Consider the following 20,472-nt stretch of genomic DNA (forward strand, 5'->3'; position numbering starts at 1 on the left):
TCCAGGTGTAGGGTAAATTGTTGTACCGTGTGCCACCTACCACTAAAAAAGAGGCACAATGCTTATTGGATCTTTTTTATATTTTAAAAGCAATTGTTGCCACATTTGCATGTGCTGCTTTTATGAATTAACTGAGCACATTTGTGTGTGTTACTTTTTTGCATTAAATGAGCCATCAGCTTCCAGAGTGGGTCCCAGAGAAAGAAAAGGCTTTGTAGGCTTTTCCAAACTGCAGTGCAAAAACTCTTCTTTACTTTGTGCCTTATTATGTAGAGGATCCTACAGTATTTAGAGGGAATATGGCAATTTGGAATTGCATTTGGAATGCTGTGGCAATTCAAACAATAAAATCATATTGTAGTTCCCTTGAGTTTTGGAGCAAAGCTCTGCCCTCTACTCAAGTTTGTGATTCTCTTTGAGAAATTCCTCCTGTATGTTTTTTTATTCCAATAATTCATAAAACCATATACTTAGGTTTTGTGCACTTTTCTGTTTATAGGGTATATATATATATATTTTAAAAGGTTTAGTTAAAAAAAAATTTAGATGGGAAAATAAAGGTTCAAATATAGCAAAAATAGTTACAAATGAAAAACAAGTCGGGGAGAATTTCCCTAATTTTTTTTAACTTTTATTTAGTTAATTAATTAATTTTATTTTTGGAGACAGGGTCTCACTTTGTCACCCAAGCTGGAGTGCAGTGGTGGGATCTCGGCTCACTGCAGCCTCCACCTCCCAGGCTTAAGCCATCCTCCCACCTCAGCCTCCTTAGTAGCTGGGACTACAGGCGTGTGCCACCATGCCCAGCTAATTTTTTTATTTTTCGTAGAGATGGGATTTTGCCACATTGCCCAGGCTGGTCCAAACTCCTGAGCTCAAGTTATCTGCCCACCTCAGCCTCCCAAAGTGCTGGAACTACAGGTGTGCACCACCTGCCCGGACAGCTTTTATTTTAGACTCAGGGGTACTTGTATGGGTTTGTTATATAGGTAAATTGTGTGACATGGGGGTTTGATGTACAGATTATTTCGCCACTCAGATAATAAGCACAGTACCCTACAGGTAGTTTTGTGACGCTCTCCATCCTCCCTCCGCTGACCCTCAGGTAGGCCTTGATGTCTGTTGTTCTCTTCTTTCTGTCCATATGTACTCAGTGTTTAGCGCCCACTTATAAGTGGAAACATGTTGGTATTTGGTTTTCTGTTCCTGTGTTAGTTCACTTAGGATTATGGCCTCCAGCTCCATCCATGTTGCTGCAAATGACATAATCTTATTCTTTTTGTGACTGCATAGAATTCCATGGTGCATATGTACCACATTTTCTGTTACTATTTTTTTTTTTTGGAGACAAGGCCTTGCTCTGTCACCTAGGCTGAGTGTAGTGTGATCACAGGTCACTGCAACTCAGACTCAAGCGATCCTCCCACCTCAGCCTCAGGACTAGCTAGGACTACAGGTACATACCGCCATGCTAGGTAATTTTTTCTGTTCCTGTAGAGATGGTAACTCACCATGTTACCCAGAGCTGCTCTTGAACTCCTCAGCTCAAGTGATCCTACCTCTTCAGCCTCCCAAAGTGTTGGGATTACAGGCATGAACCACTGCGCTTGGCTTGTACCACATTTTCTTGATATGGTCTACCATTGGTTCATATTTAGGTTGGTTTCCATGTCTTTGCTATTGTGAATAGTGCTGCAATGAACATACGTGTGCACGTGTCTTTATGGTAGAACAATTTATATCCCTTTGGATATATACCCAATAATAGGATTGCTGGGCCAAATGGTAATTCTGCTTTGAGTTCTTTGAGAAATCATTGAACAGTTTTCACAATGGCTGACCTAATTTACATTCTACCAACAGTGTATAAGCATTCTTTTTTTTCTGCAACCTTGCCAGCATCTGTTATTTTTTGACTTTTTAATAATAGCCATTCTGACTGGTGTGAGATGTATCTCATTGTGGTTTTGATTTGCATTTCTCTAATGATTAGTGATGTTGAGCATTTTTTCATATGCTTGTTGGCTGTGCGTATGTCTTCTTCTTCATCTTTTTTTTTTTTTTCTGAGACGGGATCTCATTCTGTCATTCAGGCTGGAGTGCAGTGGCACGATCATGGTTCACTGCAGCCTCAACCTCCTGGGCTTGAGCGATCCTCCTACCTCAGCCTCCCAAGTAGCTGGGACTATAAGCCACGCCACCAGGCCCAGATAATTTTTGTAGAGATGGGGTTTCACTATGTTGTCTAAGCTAGTCTCAAATTCCTGGGTTCAAGTGATCTGTCAGGCCTCCCAGAGTGCAGTGATTACAGGCCCAGCCATGTATGTCTTCTCATGAAAATTGTATATTCAGGTAGGGTGTAAACAGAGTAAACAGACAAACAAAAGGGAGATAGTTTATTTTGCTGTGCAGGAGCTTATTTTTAAAATAAACTTATATTAATTAAAATAGCTTTGACTTTGGTACTGGAATAGACAAATGAGTGGAACAGAATATTAGATCTGGCATCAGACGCAAGAGCATGTGGGAATTTAGTATATAACGCAGGTGGCAATATAAATCATTGGGAAAAGAAGTAATCAATGAGTTATGCTAGGACAATTAATTTTCCATATTGGGAAAAATATAAAAGTAGATTCCACCCTCATTAATGAGGAAAAGTGAGTTCTGTCTAATTAGAAACCTAGATGTGGAAAACAAAATTTTTAAAATTTTAGAAGCAGCCAAGTGTGGTGGCTCATACCTGTAATCCCAGCGACTCCTGCTGAGGCAGGAGGATTGCTTGAGTCCAGGAATTTGAGGATGCAGTGAGCTATGATCATGCCACTGCACTCCAGTCTGGGTTACAGAGTGAGACCCTGTCTCAAAAAAAAAGAAAAAAGAAAATTTAGAGCATATATTTGGAACTTAAAATGGTTTGTGCTTATTTGGAGTATTCCTTAGGAGCATTCCTTAGTGAGACCCTGTCTAAAATTTTTTAAATTCTATTTTCCACAGCTAGGTTTCTGATGAGATAGAACTCACTTTTCTCATTAATGAGGGTGGGATCTACTTTTATGTTTTTCCCAATATGAAAAAGTAATTGTCCCAATATCATTCACTGATTTTTTACTGTATATCAAAAAGAAATGATTTATATGTTTGACTACCTCAAAATTAATGTATATCCTCAAAATTAATGGATAACATTGATATGGCTAAACTCACCAAAAGTTAAATTGAAAGATAAGAGATAAACTGGGGAAAAATATTTGCTACGTAAATAAAAGAATGGTCATTCTCAAAATTTTACAAATCCATAAGAAATAGACAACTGGGTGGGGCGCAGTGGCTCACACCTGTAATCCCAGCACTTTGGGAGGCCGAGGTGGGCAGGTCACGAGGTCAGGAGATCGAGACCATCTTGGCTAACACAGTGAAACTGCATCTCTACTAAAAAGACAAAAAGTTTAGCCAGGCGTGGTGGCAGGCATCTGTAGCCCCAGCTACTCGGGAGGCTGAGGCAGGAGAATCGCTTGAACCCGGGAGGTGGAGGCTGCAGTGAGCCGAGATCGCGCCACTGTACTCCAGCCTGGAAACAGAGTGAGACTCCATCTCAAAAAAAGAAATACACAACTGGTCCCAACTGAAAAATGAGAAAAGGATATGAAAAAGCCATTCATAGACGATGAAAAATCCAAACATATAATAAGCACATGAGAATATATTAAATCTCACTAGTAATCAGGGAAATGCAAATTAAAATAATGATACCATTTTTATCTATCAGATTAGAAAAAATAATAAACTCTAATAATATCAAGTATTGATGTAGATATGGAGAAATAATACTGTCATTCAATGCTGGCAAGAATATAAATTGGTATTAACATTTTGTGAAGCAATTTGGCTATAACTAATAAAGTTGAAAATGCATATATTATACAATCCAGTAATTCCACTTCTAGTTATTTACTCTAGAAAAATGTTTGCATATGTACACAAGGAGATGTGTATAAGGATATCCATTGCAGCATTATGTTGATATCAAAATACTAAAAATAATGAAAACGCCCATCAATAGAGGAATTTTTTTTTTAAATTATGGTGTTTTCATATTACAGAATGTCTTATTGCAGTTAAAAAGGATAAAATATATTTCTTTACAGATATGAATTAGATCTCAATGTTGAGTAAATAAAAGCAATTTGAAGAAAGACATATGTACTATATCAGGTATTTTTTTTTCTTTTTTTTCTTTTTAGACGGAGTTTTACTCTTGTTGCCCAGGCTGGAGTGCAACGGCATGATCTCTGCTCACCGCAACCTCTGCCTCCTGGGTTCAAGTGATTCTTCTGCCTCAGCCTCCCAAGTAGATGGGATTACAGGCACCCGTCACCATGCCTGGCTAATTTTTGTATTTTTAGTAGAGTCAGGGTTTCTCCATGTTGGTCAGGCTGGTCTTGAACTCCCAACCTTAGGTGATCCACCCACCTCAGCCTCCCAAAGTGCTGGGATTACAGGCATGAGCCACCACGCCTGGCCGATATCAGGTATTTTTGTTTTTTTTTTTTTTTTTGAGACAAGGTCTTGCTCTGTCAGCCAGGCTGGAGTGCAGTGACATGATCATAGCTAACTGCAAATCAAGCAATCCTCTGGCCTCAGCCTCTGGAGTAGCTAGGACTACAGGTGTGCACCACTATGCCTGGCTAATTTTTTACTTTTTGAAGCAATGGGGGTCTCACTGTGTTGCTATATCAGACTTTTTAAAGCACATACACAAAATGTTAACAATCATTATTTCTAGGTGTTAGGAACACATGTGTTAATTCTATCATTTTCTATATTCTATTATTAAAAAGTTTTTCAAAAATAACAATGCAAAAAGAACAAGTAGGGAGCAGTTAATTGTTTCAAGTGACATACTCAGGTCAGGTAAGATAAGAACTGAACATTATACATTGGATTTAGCCATCAATAAGTCAGTCACAAATAGTTCTTAAACATTTACTAAGTAGAGGTCATTTTGACATGTCATAGAATGAGAAAGTAGAGTATAAGCCTAAAGGCAGGATATAACTTTCCTGATTTTGATGCTGCAGCTTTTACTTACATGATAATGATTGTTGTGGTGGTAGTGATGATAAAAGCTTCAATAAGCCACGTTGCAACTGCATAAAAATCTTAAATCTCCTGTAACAACTAATCACAAACTTTCTTCTTTGCTTAGGTAGGGTTTTTGGATCGGCAGAGGACATTGGCCTTGCTGGAATTGTTCTATGACCATAGTTCACAAATGCTTAGGAGTTTACTTCGAAACCCACGACAATGTAAGTGCCACTCAGAGGGAGTATGTTCAAGCTGATATGATACACTGATATGATAACACAAGATTATTCTACCACCATGGAATCCCTTCACATAATAGCTCTCTTAGATCATGATAACTGTATCTAGTTGTTTGTTCCCTCCACAAAATTCACTCTTCATCACAACTAGATGTATTTTTCACCACAGTGCAATACTCAAAAATTTTATATCAGAACTCAGTGAGAACTCAATTTTAAATTCATGCAAATGAAGAAATGCTCTAGTGACAGTCTGAATGTTTTGGAAATTAAGTTAGTAATGGTAATTCCATTTTATCAACCAAAAAAATTTTTTGAGACAGTGTCTTACTCTTCTTGCCCAGGCTGGAGTGCAGTGGCATGATCATGACTCACTGCAGCCTCAACCTCCGGGTGGGAGATGATTCTCCCACCTCAGCCCCCTGAGTAGCTGGGACTACAGGTGTGCACCACCATGCCCAGCTAATTTTTTGTATTTTTAATAGAGAGAGGGTTTCACCCTGTTTCCAAGGATAGTCTCAAATGCCTGGGTGCTGGGATTATACGTGTAAGCCACTGCACCCAGGCTGGTAATTCCATTTTTAATACCCAACTTAAAATTATAAGATTTATAAGAATAATATTTCCTTTTCCCAAGCATTTTTCTTGTATACCTTTACTTATATAGTAAAATGTCCTTTTTATGTTATTTCCAAGACAAATAGAATTGTGGGGTTTATTTTTATTTTATTTTACTTTTTCAGAGATGGGGTCTTGCTATGTTGCCCAGGCTGGCTTCAAACTCCTGGGATCCAGCAATTCTCCTGCCTCAGCCTCCAGAGTAGCCAGGACTACAGGCATGTGCCACTACGCTCAGCTTTTTTCATTTTTTTTTTTAAAGAGAAGGTATCGTACTGGCTGAGTTTCTCAAAGAATGTCTTCTTTTTTTTTTTTTTTTTTTAGACAGAGTCTTACTCTGTTGCCCAGGCTGGAGTGCAATGGCGCAATCTCAGCTAACTGCAACCTCTGCCTCCCGGGTTCAAGCGATTATCCCTGCCTTATTCTCCCAACTATCTGGGATTACAGGTGCCTGCCACCACACGCAGCTATTTTTTTGTATTTTTAGTAGAGATGGGGTTTCGCCAACTCCTGACCTCAGGTATCCACCTGCCTTGGCTCCCAAAGTGCTGGGATTACAGGCATTGAGCCACCACACCTGGCCAAGAATGTCAATATTTTATTTTTGTGTGAAGATTTATTACTTGGATACTTACAAATCTGTGGGTGATATACTTGGAGTATTTCTGAAAATTGTGAGAATCACAATTTTATAGCTTACCACTACTGTTTTGGGAGAAACAGGAACAGTCTTGTGGCATGATTTCCACTCTTTATAGTACAGACACCAGGGTTTTACTGTTGTTGTTTAACAGTGGGATTCTGTGAATACTACTATCCAGTCTTTCCCTAGTATTCTGTTCCAGGTGCCCACATAAGTTGTAGAGAAAAATAACTGAGGAATGAAGAACAAAGAAGCGGGAAAGAGATAGGGGGGAAAATGAATGCTGGAAAAACATAGCCTCAGTGAAAGATTGTCATGGATAAAGACTTGCTTTTTATATTGCAGATATTGAAAATATATTTGAGATGAAAGATGTGTCCCCTTTCCCATCCCTATGCGATGCTTATTGTAGGGGACTACAAAGGTAGAGGACAAATTCTATTTGCCTTGGCAGTCTAAGCAACACTCCAAGTAGCAAAAGGAGAATCCTGTTTATTTCCAAAATCACGCCTTTTAAGAAGGGATGATTTCTAACTTAGTAGTATAAGTTATTTTGGATACCTTTTTACTTTTTATTGTGTTGCAGCCAAAGATAACTGATATTTATTTAGAGCAATAGGTCTATATTACAATCTCTGTGCTCAATGCTTTTCTTTGCATTAATTTAATAGCTCTAATTCTGCATTATAAGATCAATGGTTTAAGTGAATATTTTGTTTTCTGTATTAGGGCCATTCATTGAATTTGAAGAGATAAACTTGACTGAGTTGTGGGGAGACATGGATAATCAGAAACACATTTATGAAGGTTTTGACGAAGTGCTCTTAGAGATGAATACATTACTTTCTGCAAAACATGCTAGCAAAACCCAAAGTAAATTATTAGAAAGTCCAGATCAACCTAAACTTGATGAACAGAGAACATCAACACCACCACCAAACCCACCAGAACAGTGGAGAGGAGTAACTGCAGAACAAGGACCACAAAGAATTTCAACTGAAGAACAAGGCAAAAAGTCAACTGCAGAACAAGAACTGTACACAGAATCAGTAATAGAACCAGGAACCTACACAGAGTCAACTCTAGAACAAGAGTCAAGTAGAGGGTTAGTAACAGAACAAGAAACACACAGAGAGTCAGCTACAGAACAAGGACAGCAAAAAGGGTCAATAGAAGGACAAAGACCACGCAGAGTGTCAGTTTCAGAACAAGGATCAAGCAGAGAGTCAGTTTCAGAACAAGGATCAAGCAGAGAGTCAGTTGCAAAACAAGGGGCACGCAGAGAGTCTATTGGAGAACAGGGGGCACGCAGAGAGTCAGTTGCAGAACAGGGGTCACGCAAAGAGTCAATTGCAGAAAAAGATCGACGCAAAGGGTCAGTAGCAGAACAAGGATCATGCAGAATGTCAACTGCAGAACAGGAATCACTCAGAGAGTCAATACTAGAAGAACCATACCAAAAATCAGAACAAGCACCTTATGGAGAGATAATTTCAGAAGAGCAAGAAGACTCAACTTCACAATCAAGAAAAGATAGTATCTTAAAAAGTACAAAATATGGGGAGCCTATACCCTCTGAGTACATTGAAGTCCCTCTACAGGAAAAGAGGTCTTGGGAACAAGCATATGAAGAGGAAGTATTCCTGAGTTCTGAACTGCAAGAGGAAGTTCCAACATTAAGTAGAAAAGATCACTTTTCAGGTAGTAATGCAGTTCTTCTACAACATCGGCTCCCTGTTTCATGGAATGGTTTTTAAAGTCTTTTCAGAAAATACTCATTTAAGTCAGAATTTTTTTTCTGGCATATCAGGTCATGCAAACCTCAGGCATATTTTGCTGCTCAACAGGAGTCTAGACCTTGAACAATAATCAATTTAAGTTAATTACATTCACCAGTGAAATGCAAGCCAGAATGTCTCTATTGTCAATTTACATATAATTTCTATTGTACTAGAGTATAGAAGTATTTTAATTGGGTTTCTGGAAAGGTAGGAGAAGCCCTTTTGTTTTAAATGTAATGTCTGATACTAGAAACCATTTTAAAAATTTTCTTTTATTTCAACTGTAAATGGGTCTCACTTTTTTCAGTTAAATATAAAATATATGTTCTAGAAGAGTTTCTGAAAGTCATATTTAAGACAGAATGCACCCTGCATTTCAAATATTTATTCTCATGTCTTTGGTCAGAATTTAGGCATACAGTAGTTCTCCCTTATCCATGGTTTTGCTTTCCACAGTTTCAGTAAACTGCAATCAACCACAGTCAGAACGTATTACATGGAAATTCTAGAAATAAAAAATTCATACATTTTTAATTGTGCACCATTCTAAGTAGTATAATGAAATCTTGCACCTTTTGTTCAGTATGTCCATGTTGTCTATGTTACCTGCTCATTAGTCACTTAATAGCTGCTGGATTATCAGATTGTCATTATGTTGCAGTACTCTTGTTCAAGTAACCCTTATTTTACCTAATAATGGCTCCAGTCACAAGAGTAATGATGCTGGCAATTTGGATATGCCAAAGAGAAGCCGTAAAGTGCTACCTTTGAAGTGAAAAGGTGAAAGTTCTCAGCTAGGCATGGTGATTCATGCTTGCAATCCCAGCACTTTGAGAGGCTGAGGCAGGTGGATCACTTAAACCCAGGAGTTCAAGACCAGCCTGAGCAACATGGCAAAACGCCATCTCAAAAAAAAAAATTAGCTGGGCATAGTGGCGTTTCACCTGAACCTCAGGAGTTTGAGCCTGCAATAAGCCATGATTGCACCACTGCACTCCATCCAGCCTAAGCAACAAAGTGAAACCCTATCAGAAAGAAAAGAGAGAGAGAGAGAGGAAGGAAGGAAGGAAGGAAGGAAGGAAGGAAGGAAGGAAGGAAGGAAGGAAGGAAGGAAGGAAGGAAGGGAGGAAGGAAGGAAGGGATGAAAGTTCTCAACTTAGGAAAGAAAGAAAATTGTATTCTGGGGTTGTTAAAATGTACAGTAAGAACAAATCTTCTACTTATTAAATTGTGAAGAAGGAAAAAGAAACTCATGCTAGTTTTTCTGTCACACCTCAAACTGCAAAAGTATATGTACTATCTGCAGTTTCAGGCATTCACTAGGGATCTTGGAACATATTCGCCCAAGGATAAAAAGGGGGCTACTGTATAGTAATACCTAGCTGTGAGGGTGGCTGGGAAATATAGCCCTCATTTTGCATGGCCAAATGGGATACAATAATAGCTTTTGCTACAGAGCTGCTTTCAACAATTCAAGTTATTAACTTATTCACTGTGGTTGATTACAACACTACATATATGGGAAAGTACTTAGAGTTTTTCGTGTTCTATATGCAAGGCATTTCTATCACTTACTAACCTTAGAATAGCTAATGGAAGATGTAATGTCTAATTTTCATTTGTACCTTTTAGAAACTACAAAAAAGAAAGTTCAGAAAGACAAGTCCTGTGAACCCAAGTCCCAAAAAATAGAAGGAAAGTCATGGTCAGGTAACTCCTCATTTAATCCTCCTTTCATTTATACCCTAGAACAAAAATACTGTGAAAGTGAAGTTTGATTGGCTACATTATGGAATGTGTTTTTACAGGTGAATTTTTTACTTGCAACTGGAAAATGAAGTATGTCACATTTGAAGATGAGGAACAGGCAAACTTAATCTATGGTAACTCCAGGTTCACAGGTACATGTTAACAATGAAAGTAGGAAGAATAGATGGCAGTCCAATAAATGGATTTAATTTACTCTGCTACTCGATGATAAAGACTGCATTTAGCTAAGGCAGAATAGGAAGGTGTTCCTTGCATTATTTTGTCTGTAAGCTGGTGAATCTAAATAAATACCAGATAGATGTATTTGGTGGTGGTGTACTATTGATGGTGGCATGTGCTATTGATGAATGCTCTTCTGCTTTGAAACTTATCGTATTAGTATACATTTTTTAACCATGATATGACCCTACCACTACTTTAAAGCTATAATCTAAGCATACAGAGAAAATCAGATACTAGATACCAAAACTCAATAGAAATCATTTCAGCTATGCCTTTCCCTGGTAGGGCCACATCTAAACATATGAGACAAGTGAGAATCTTATCTTGTTTTTGAAGATTTACAAAGAAAGATCTACTCAACAGAGCAGAGTAGTTTCTGGCTTTCAGACAAAGCATGTCTTTAACAATGATTGTTCCAAAAGCACTCATATTTCACTAAAATCCTATTATATTGTTTTGCCTTTCACATCAACAAGTTGTAGAACTAAATTAGATCAAGATTATCTTCTTCCTACCTGCAAATTTTTCTCTCATTTAAGCCTCAAATAACAAATTTTCTATCCTCAAATTTTCTGGTGAAAATGCATGGCATTGGTCAAGCTCTTGCAGTCTGCTAGTTCATGTTGTTCTTTAGTCATCTTTACATCAATTTTGCTTTATCAATGTATATAAAAATTGTGAGTAATCATTTGTTTGAGTCACATCAAATCTCATATAGAAGGGCATGAATGATTGAATCAATGAATAAATCAAATGGAAGTCACTTTGCTGACATTTTATGAAATATACTTCATATTATACTATTGAGCTAAAAGGTAAATATATTAGTCAAGACTCTTGGAGAAAGGAGTTGTGGTGGTGGTATTTAGTAATTGATTTAACTAGAAAGTTCAGAGTGCAGCTGTTTTCAGGCACAACTAGATTCAAAGGCTCAACAATAGCAACAGGATACTGTCTGTCTGCCTCTGAGCCCTGTTTTTCTGTGTCACTTTCAATTTGAGACAGTTTTCTCCATGCTGTGACAAAAATGGCCATGAAGGCATCTCTAAGCTTATATTCTACTAGTTCAGCAATCAGAGTACAAAAGGAACGATTCGTCCCTAATAGTTCTTCCAAAAGTTCTAAGGCTAACTCTCATTGGCCTATAGTAGGTTACATTGCTATCATATATGAATTGTTAGCCAGACGTATATCACATGACCATCCATGGCACCAGAGTGGGAGGCACAGTATGACCTGACTCATCTGAGCTGACAATGGAGAGATGTTTTTTCCAAAGAAAAAAGGAGGATGCTGTCCTCATGAAGGGAGCATGGATTCCTGACAGGCAAAAATAGCAGGTATTCATTACAATAGGCACTCATTTATTTTCCCTAACTGAAAGACTTGTTCACTTTACTGCTTGGTAATGTTTCCTGCTTGACAGATTTACACTCAATTATCAGAAATATTCAGTCTTGCAAGGAGGTAAAAGGCAGAACTGCCTTCAATGGAGTTTCATTCAATCTGCTCCAGTTTGTGCAACTCCTGGAGACATTTGTTGGTGAAGATGCTCCCTTGAGTGTCAGCGAGACTCTCACCTCCTTTTTTAAGGAGGGCTATGTTGAAACAAAACAAGAGAAAATGAATGCATTAGAACAGGTGGGTAGTATTATTTATTAATGATACAAATGAGGTCACTATTATAAGTAAATCTCTCAACCTCAATTGCTCCTGATATGGCTCACGTTAAAAAATGTACAACCAAACTGATCACTTTATTTCAACAAGCATAGCCGTTAAAGATTCTATTTTATCATCAAATATTCTAAGATCACACCCCAGAGAACTCATTCCCCTAATAATAACATGATTGCTCCTGGCAGGAGATGGTTTATTGTACAGCTTTATTCTTTCTCTGAAAGTTGAGAAGCAGATACGGATATATGCAAAGATGTGTGTGTGTGCATTATATGCCTGTGTGTGAGTGTCTTTATGAGTACACACACCTGGGGCATGATTATGGCTGACTATATATTTTTACTCATGAGCACCCAGGTAGTACATATTTCCTAAGAACTTACTACTTACTTGGGTGACACATTAGCTTATATGAACAATTTCTTGTCTCTTACATGAAATATGTAAATTACTTTCACTAAGCTTTTTCAGTAATCATCAGCCTTATGAGTCTTTTCAGCCTAATTCTAGACAATTCCCTTTACCTTCTCAATTCCAGTTCCTCCTACTTAATCAAAAGGTATATATTCATTTTATTTTTGCATTTAAATCTATCTAGACATTAATTCAATTAGTATCTCACTAATATAATTAGCCTAGTGAAAACTCTAAAAGATAAATAAAATTAATGTCAAATATAATCAATCTTAAATATAAAAAAAGAATTTTTAAAACACAGCCATTTTTCATTATTTAAACACTGCCATTCATTCCCCTTCACTCAAAACGTATCCCTTAGGGCCAGGTGCAGTGGCTCATGCTTGTAATTCCAGTGCTTTGGGAGGCTGAGGAGGGAAAATCTCTTGGGCTCAGGAATTTGAAGTTACAGTGAGCTGTAATTATGCCACTCTATTCCATCCTGGGTGATACAGCAAGACTCTGTCTCTAAATAAAAATAATAATAATTTTAAAATCCCACTAAGAAGTCAGGCAGAGCACTCTGTGTATTTATCACATTCCTGAACAACTAGAGAAAGAGTGGAAAAGAATGGTCAAAGATTCTTAAGGTTTGTAGAAGAAATTTGCACACACACACACCAAAGATTCTTAAGGAATACTAATGCAGAGAATGCCTGTTGTTGTTCTTTCTCTTCAAAGCCAGTCAAGTTTAGCAGTGGGAGGTTGTATACCAACTTTAGTTGACACTAATGTTAATAAGTTCTGATAACCCCCTACCATGGGACCAAACAAGAATGTCTGTTTTGTTTTGTTTTTGTTTTGGCCTAGATGTAAAACAGAGAAATGGTATTTAAACGATTAAAAGTAATCACTGCATTTTCTTTTCTAAAAAATTGAAAAAAAATTATTTTTTAAGACTGAGGTCTCGCTATGTTGCTCAGGCTGGTCTCCAACTCCCAGCCTCAAGTGATACTCCTGCCTCAGCCTCCTGAGCGGCTGGATTTACAGGCATGCGCCACTGCTGAATCACTGCATTTTCCATTAGTATCATGCTTAGCCCCAAAGTAAACCTGTTTTAATAAAAGATGCTGGACTTTTTTTGGAATAAACACTAGCACAATGAACATGTATCTTCTGTGCTTTATTATCTTGTTTGTATCCTAGTTTAGCCAAAATGCTTTCCAAGTCCGACGGAGGCTTCTCCTAGAAGCCATCTTTCAGAAGTGGGACAGTGATGGCTCAGGCTTCCTGAATCTGAAGGAAGTTGATGAACTCTTATACACATACAAGGAGGGAATGGAAAAAGAATCTATGAAGAAAGGTAAAATATAAGAATGTTCTTATTTAAATTGTGGTAATTAAGTTGGCTTCAAGTTTCCCGGTACACATATACAGTTAAATACTGGTTATGCTAAAACCACGAGATAACCCTTCATGTCTCCTAGTATAGCTATACATTTATCTTATTTATTTTTAATTTCTAAAAATAGAGATGGGAGTCTCACTGTGTTGCCCAGGCTGGGCTCTAATTCCTGGGATCCAGTGATCCTCCCACCTCAGCCTCCTGAGCAGCTGTAACTACAGGCACCTGCCACTGTGCCCAACTCTGGCTCTAATCTTTTAAGTGGAAAATAACAAGTGTTGGCAAGGATGTGAAAATATTAGAAGACTTATGCATTTGTCAGCACAGTCAGAAGTGGAATATGTTGCAGAATGCTTTGTCCAAAATCTTAAATCTATATAGTTAGATTCCTTCTGTATACCTGGCTACTCTCACTTTTAAGATTAAAAGAACCCAAGCCATTCCACAGTTCTGCTTGTTCTCTCTTCTTGTTTTATCTCTTTGTCTTCACTGGCTTACAAATTTCTCTTCAATTTACTAACTTCTTATTCTCCTTAGTGACTTTTTATGTATTATATTTTTCTCTTATGACCAATATTTACCAGTCAAAAGCCACTAAAATTCTCATTCCAGTATGATAAATTCCTTTCTTCATTTTATTAGATCTTAATTTAAATTATTTTTCTCTTCACTGGGTTTAAAGATTTAGCTGGCTAACTTTGGTGTACCAGATTTTCAGTTTTTAAAGTATGTAGTAAACAAGGGAAAGAACTGTCAAGATTAGTTAAGTTCTTCAGCCCTCTCAAAAATCATTGTATTGGTTGAGCTTCAAATGTTCCTAAGTTTATCGATTGTCATGTTCTCTTCAGTAACTATGTCTTCTACAAACTTTACATTATACTACCTGGCTTGTCTTATGATATATCCAAAGAGAATTTACTTAATGAAATTCCAAAAGGCATAATGATGTGATTTTCACTTATAAGATGGGCAAATTTCGTAACACAAAGCCACATCCTACAGAGAACACTAGACAGTAGTTATAGCAGCTGCGTTCCAATACTGGATCTTCACTAAATGATTCTGTGATCTTTCGCAAGTTCCTTAACCTCCATAGACCCAGGTCTCCTTGTTTGTGAAATGAAGGCTTTAGATATGATGAATCTTAGAATTTAAGGAACCGAAGGGTAATGTTATAAGGAAGTCCTATATATTAGATGATATGGAATCCAATTACGTGGAATTATATGGAATCATATATATGAGTAAGGTATAGCAATAGGGACAGATAGATAGCATAAAATATGAAGTATTAAGCCCAGCAAATGAGAACAAGGACAGCAATGAGGAGGCAGAATCTGCTGCCAGATAAAAATGTCTGCAAACAAGAATAATTATTCTCTCCAAGGGCAGGCTTATACAAAATGACTCTCAATAAACACATATTGGTAGCCATTTGGTCTGAGGAGATGATTGCTGAGCCGATGGCAGTATGGAAGAAGAAAAGCAGATTTATCTTCTTTAAAAAGGAAGAAGATTCTAAATTTCAAGCATTGCTAATAACTTATTGGCAAATCTTCAAACAGCTCTTTTGTTTGCTTGTTTTGCTCTACTCTTATTGCTTCTTTGTCCAAGATTTAAAATTGGGATTTAAGTAGCATAAAATCATAGGATTAGAAGTTTTTAGAAAGATTTCTGCTGGTGTCCTCAAAATGGAAGATTTCTATATCGAAGAGGAAACTTGAAACTTTTAGTCTGTCATCACCCTTCCCCCCCAACCTTTTTTTTAGAGACAAGAGCTCACTCAGATGCCAAGGCTGGAGTGCAATGGTATAATCATGGCTCACTCCAGCCTCTATCTCCCAGGTTCAAATGATCCTCCCATGTCAGCCTCCTGAGTAACTAAGACTATAAGCTGTGCCACCATGCCTGGCTATTTTTTTTAAGACAGGGTCTCACTATGTTGCCCAGGCTGGTCTTAAATTCCTGGGCTCAAGAGATCCTCCTGCCTCAGTCTCCCAAAGTTCTGGGATTACAGGTGTGAGCCACTGCACCCAGCCTCATTTCCCCTTTTATTCCTGTCTGATACAACCTAATCTTTTTGGGCAGAAACATCAAATAAAAGCTATAGAACATGTGACCTGTCTGCATTGTTGAATTTAATGGAATAAGTAATTTTTTCTCCATTACTTTTCATAGGATAGCTATTAACATTATTGGGTTTGCCTTTTAATTTTCTATTTGAATGACTAAATTTGCTTTAATATGTTCATTTCTATTTCAGTAGGACATTTAACTCTTTTATAATTAAAACATTTTAGAAACATTTATTTCGGTGACATCAGCAAGATGGCCAACTAGAAGCCCTTAGGGCCTGTTTCTCTCACAAAGACAAGCCAGAACAACAAATAACAACTACATTAAGAAAAATAACTGAGGGAAAGTGCCATCTTGCCTCAGAGGAGTAGCAGAAATCCTAGTGAGCACAGAAACTCAAGATGGCCACATAGAGAACAGAAGGCAATGCCAGGTCTCCACTACCCCATCCCCCAACCAGGATCAGGTGGGAGCTGGGAAGAACTTCTACCTATGAAGTGAAAGTAAGCAAAAGGATCCCAGCAGTCCCCATCGACACCTTGGACACCTACACAGCTCACTACTGGGGTCCCCTGCAGTCCTCACAGGCATTAAGCCCAGCTGAGGGAGCTGCCTCTAGACCACATACCTGTGCTCTCCGCAGAGAAGAAGCTGACACAGTGCCCTGACCCTTGTGGCACATGTGGCTACTGCACTACACCAACTTGGGATTGGAACTACTCAGGGGTGAGTAGTCACAACACCCCTTCATCCCTGGGGCTAAGCCACCACCAAACCACCTCAGGCCAGTGGCCCAGCATCCCCAAACGGAGCTGCAAGCACTCTTCCACATGAGGCCAAGTGGAGGTGGAGTCACTCCATCTACCTCTCCCCTCATTCCCTTGGGCCAAAGCTGAGACAGTACTTTGCCTCCTAGAAAAACAATTCATTGGCCACTCAAAGCAGTCATTCCTCCTCAGTGCCTAAGTTGAAGAAACTTCCTGCATCCCAAGAAATAGTGCCTTGGCCACCCCCAACCCTGAACTGAAGCAGCACATTGCCCTCTGGGAATTGGTACCCTGGCCAAACTGAGCTGCTACACAACCCAGTGCTGAGTTGATGTCGTAACCTGTGTCCCAAGGAAACAGAGCATTGGCTGAACTAAGAAACTCTGCCTTACAGTCCAAACAACTCTAGTACCTGGCTTCTCTGGAGCTGTACTAGACCCCTAGAGCCTGAGTGGCTGAAATACCCCTCTCCCTGGGAAGTGGAATCACTGCTATTCTTTTCCTTGTACTCCCTAAGGCCCGAAGAACAGCTGTGCTCTGCCTTTCTGGGTTACTTGCTGCCACTGTACCTGGTCTTACAGTGTCTTGGATAATGCTGAACCCCACCATTCCATGGTCTTGTGTCACTACGACACAGTGCCTCATGCCCTGAGATCTGAGTTGCCTTTGAGTTTTATTTGTTTAGGTTCCCATATTGCCACCATATCCTCCTCCTGGGCCCAAACCTCCACAGCAAGCTTCCTCTCTGGAGCCAGGCCAGTGCTGTGCCCTGCCCCGCAGGGGTAGAATCACAGCTACAGCCCAGCCTCCTGGGCTCAAGCTGCTAGGACGTGCGTCAAAGTCACAGATCATGTCTCTATGGGCAACCTACACCCAACCTTGCCACAGAAAGCAAACCTGCACCCCAAGACTCAGGAGCCACAATAAGTTTGGGAGATCCTGTGCTTAGGACCCTAACCCCACACCTGCTCTGAGTACCTGCACCTGGAACCCAGTGCCACTACAGCTGCTTATAGGCCATGTCAGACCTGACACCAAGAGGGATCCCCCTCAGCCAAGTTTCCCCATTGTGGGGAAAACAAGAGTAGGAGGACTCCAAAAGCCCTCAACATCAAGGACATTAATAACATATGCTGCTGCTGCTGCTCTCACAAACTTTCTACAGCCAAGGCCACTGAGGGGCCCACAGGTATTGCTGATGTTGAACACAGTTGAAGAAACTGCACAGAGACTATACCATTTCACCTATCTGAAAACAATGTCGCCACATCCATCCCAAAAAGCACACAAAATTTCAACTACAGGTGAAAATCTTCCTCTATAAAAGCCACTCTAGAAAGTTTGGAAGAGGCAGTTATTCCACCAAATACACAGACATCAATGCAGGTACACAAGAAACATGATAAAGCAAGGAAATATGGCACTACTGAAGGAATATAACTCTCTAGTAACAGACACTGAAGAAAAGGAAATTAATTAATTGCCAGGAAAGGAATTTAAAATAATCTTAAGGAAACTCAATAAGACAAGAAAATTCAGATTGACAGTTCAACAAAATCAGGAAATCAAATCCCCATATGAATGAGAAATTCAACAAAGAGATGGAAGTCATAAAAAAGAAGCAGACAGAAACCCTGCAGCTGAAGAATTCAATGAATGAAATAGAAATACAATAAAGAGCTTCACCAGCAGACTTATTAATCAAGCAGAAAAACTAATCTCTGAACTTGAAGATAGGACATTTGAAATTACCCAGTCAGAGAAAGAAAAAAGAAATAAAAATGAAAAGGAGTGAAGAAAGCCTACAATTATCACTATTAAGTGAACAAATATTTGTATTATGGGACTTCCAGAAGGAGAAGAGAAGGGAAAATATGTTGAAAACCTATTTAACAAAATAATAGCTGGAAACTTCCCAAGTCTGGGGAGACATATGGACATCCAGATCCAGGAAGCTCAAAATTTCCCAAATAGATACAGCCTAAAATTCCTCCTCCAGGCAAATTAAAGTCAAATTGTCAAAAGTCAAAGACAAAGAGAGAACTCTAAAAACAGCCAGAGAAAAGTCACATATAAGGGAATCACCATTAGACTAACATCGGAGTCCCCATTAGAATAACAACAGATCTTGTTGCAGAAATCTTATGGGCCATAAGAGAATGGGATGATATATTCAAAGTGCTGAAAGAAAAAAAAATTGCCAGCCAAGAATAGTATACACAGAAAAACTGTCCTTCAGAAATGAGAGAACAATAAAGTCTTTCACAGATAAGCAAAAACTGAGGGAAAGTATCACCACTAAACTGGCCTTACAAGAAATGCTCAAGGGAGCACTATATCTGGAAGTGAAAAGATGATAATCACTATCATGAAAACATGCAAAAATATGAAACTCACTGGTATGGCAGATATACAAAGGAGAAAGAAAAGAAATCAAATCCTATCACCAAAGAAAACCAGTACACTGCAATAATAATAAGAGGGGAAAAAAGGAACAAAGGATATACAAAACAACCAGAAAACAATTAACAAAATGACAGGAGTAAGTACTCACCTATCAATAATAGCTTTGAATATAAATGGATTAAATCCCCCACTTAAAAGATATAGATTAACTGAATAAATTAAAAACATGACCTAACTGGCCAGGTGCAGTGGCTCATTCCTGTAATCCCAGCACTTTGGGAGCCGAGGCAGGTGGATCACAGGGTCAAGAGATTGAAACCATCCTGGCCAAAATGGTGAAATCCCATCTCTACTAAAATTACAAAAATTAGCTGGGTGTGGTGGCACGTGCCTGTAGTCCCAGCTACTCAGGAGGCTGACGTGGGAGAATTGCTTGAACCCAGGAGGCAGAGGTTGCAGTGAGCCGAGATTGCACCACTGCACTCCAGCCTGGGTGACAGAGCCAGATTCTGTCTCAAAAAAACAAAACAAAACAAAAAACATGACCTAACTATATGCTGCCTAGAAGAAACTCAGTTCACCTGTAAAGACATAGGTAGACTGAAAGTGAAGGGATGGAAAAAGATATTTCACATGAATGGAAATTGAAAGCAAGCAGGAGTAGCTATACTTAGACAAAACAGACTTTAAGTCAAAACTGTAAAAAGAGAAAAATGTCATTATATAATGATAAAGGGATCAATTCAGCAAGAGAACAACTCTAAACATACATGCACCCAACATCAGAGCACTCCAGTATTATAAAGCAAATATTATTAAATCTAAAGGGAGAGATAAACTCTAACACAGTAATTTTTGGGGACTTCAACACCCTACTCTCAGCATGGGACAGATCATTTAGACAGAAAATCAATAAAGAAACATTGGATTTAAACTAAACATTAGACCAAGTGGACCTAACAGATATTTATAGAACATTTCATCCAACAGCTAGCTGCAGAATACACCTCTTTTTTTTCAGCCCATGGAACATTCTCCAGGATAGATCACATGTTAAGTCAAAAAACAAATCTTATTAAATTTAAAGAAGTTGAAATCATATCAAATATCTTTTCTGACCTCAATGAAATAAAAATAGAAATCAATAACAAGAGCAACTTTAGAATTTAAACAACATGCTCCTGAATGAGCAGTGGGTCAATGAAGAAATTAAGAAGGGAATTTAATTTTTTTTTGAATTTTTACTTCTTACTTTTTAATTTATTTTTTAAAATTTCTTCTACTGAGGTCCCATGACATCATAAGATTTCTTGGAATGAGTGAAAATAGAAACACAACATACTAAAACCTATGGAATACAGAAAAAGCAGTATTGAAAGGG

At 38.5% G+C, this 20,472-nt stretch overlaps 1 protein-coding gene across 1 annotated transcript in view; it reads left to right on the plus strand.

The window, feature by feature from the left end:
- EFCAB5 (EF-hand calcium binding domain 5) overlaps positions 1 to 20,472 on the plus strand; it is a 175,739-nt gene that overhangs the window by 108,933 nt on the left and 46,334 nt on the right. Inside the window, exons 9-15 of the mRNA XM_011940850.1 lie at positions 5,210 to 5,309; positions 7,318 to 7,813; positions 7,901 to 8,289; positions 10,002 to 10,079; positions 10,178 to 10,270; positions 11,788 to 12,002; positions 13,644 to 13,800. Coding sequence (XP_011796240.1) covers positions 5,210 to 5,309; positions 7,318 to 7,813; positions 7,901 to 8,289; positions 10,002 to 10,079; positions 10,178 to 10,270; positions 11,788 to 12,002; positions 13,644 to 13,800 — 1,528 coding nt within the window. The remainder of the gene's footprint in view (positions 1 to 5,209; positions 5,310 to 7,317; positions 7,814 to 7,900; positions 8,290 to 10,001; positions 10,080 to 10,177; positions 10,271 to 11,787; positions 12,003 to 13,643; positions 13,801 to 20,472) is intronic.

This window comes from Colobus angolensis, unplaced genomic scaffold, assembly GCF_000951035.1.
Source record: "Colobus angolensis palliatus isolate OR3802 unplaced genomic scaffold, Cang.pa_1.0 Scaffold193, whole genome shotgun sequence".
In the NCBI taxonomy this organism is placed as follows: Eukaryota; Metazoa; Chordata; class Mammalia; order Primates; family Cercopithecidae; genus Colobus; species Colobus angolensis.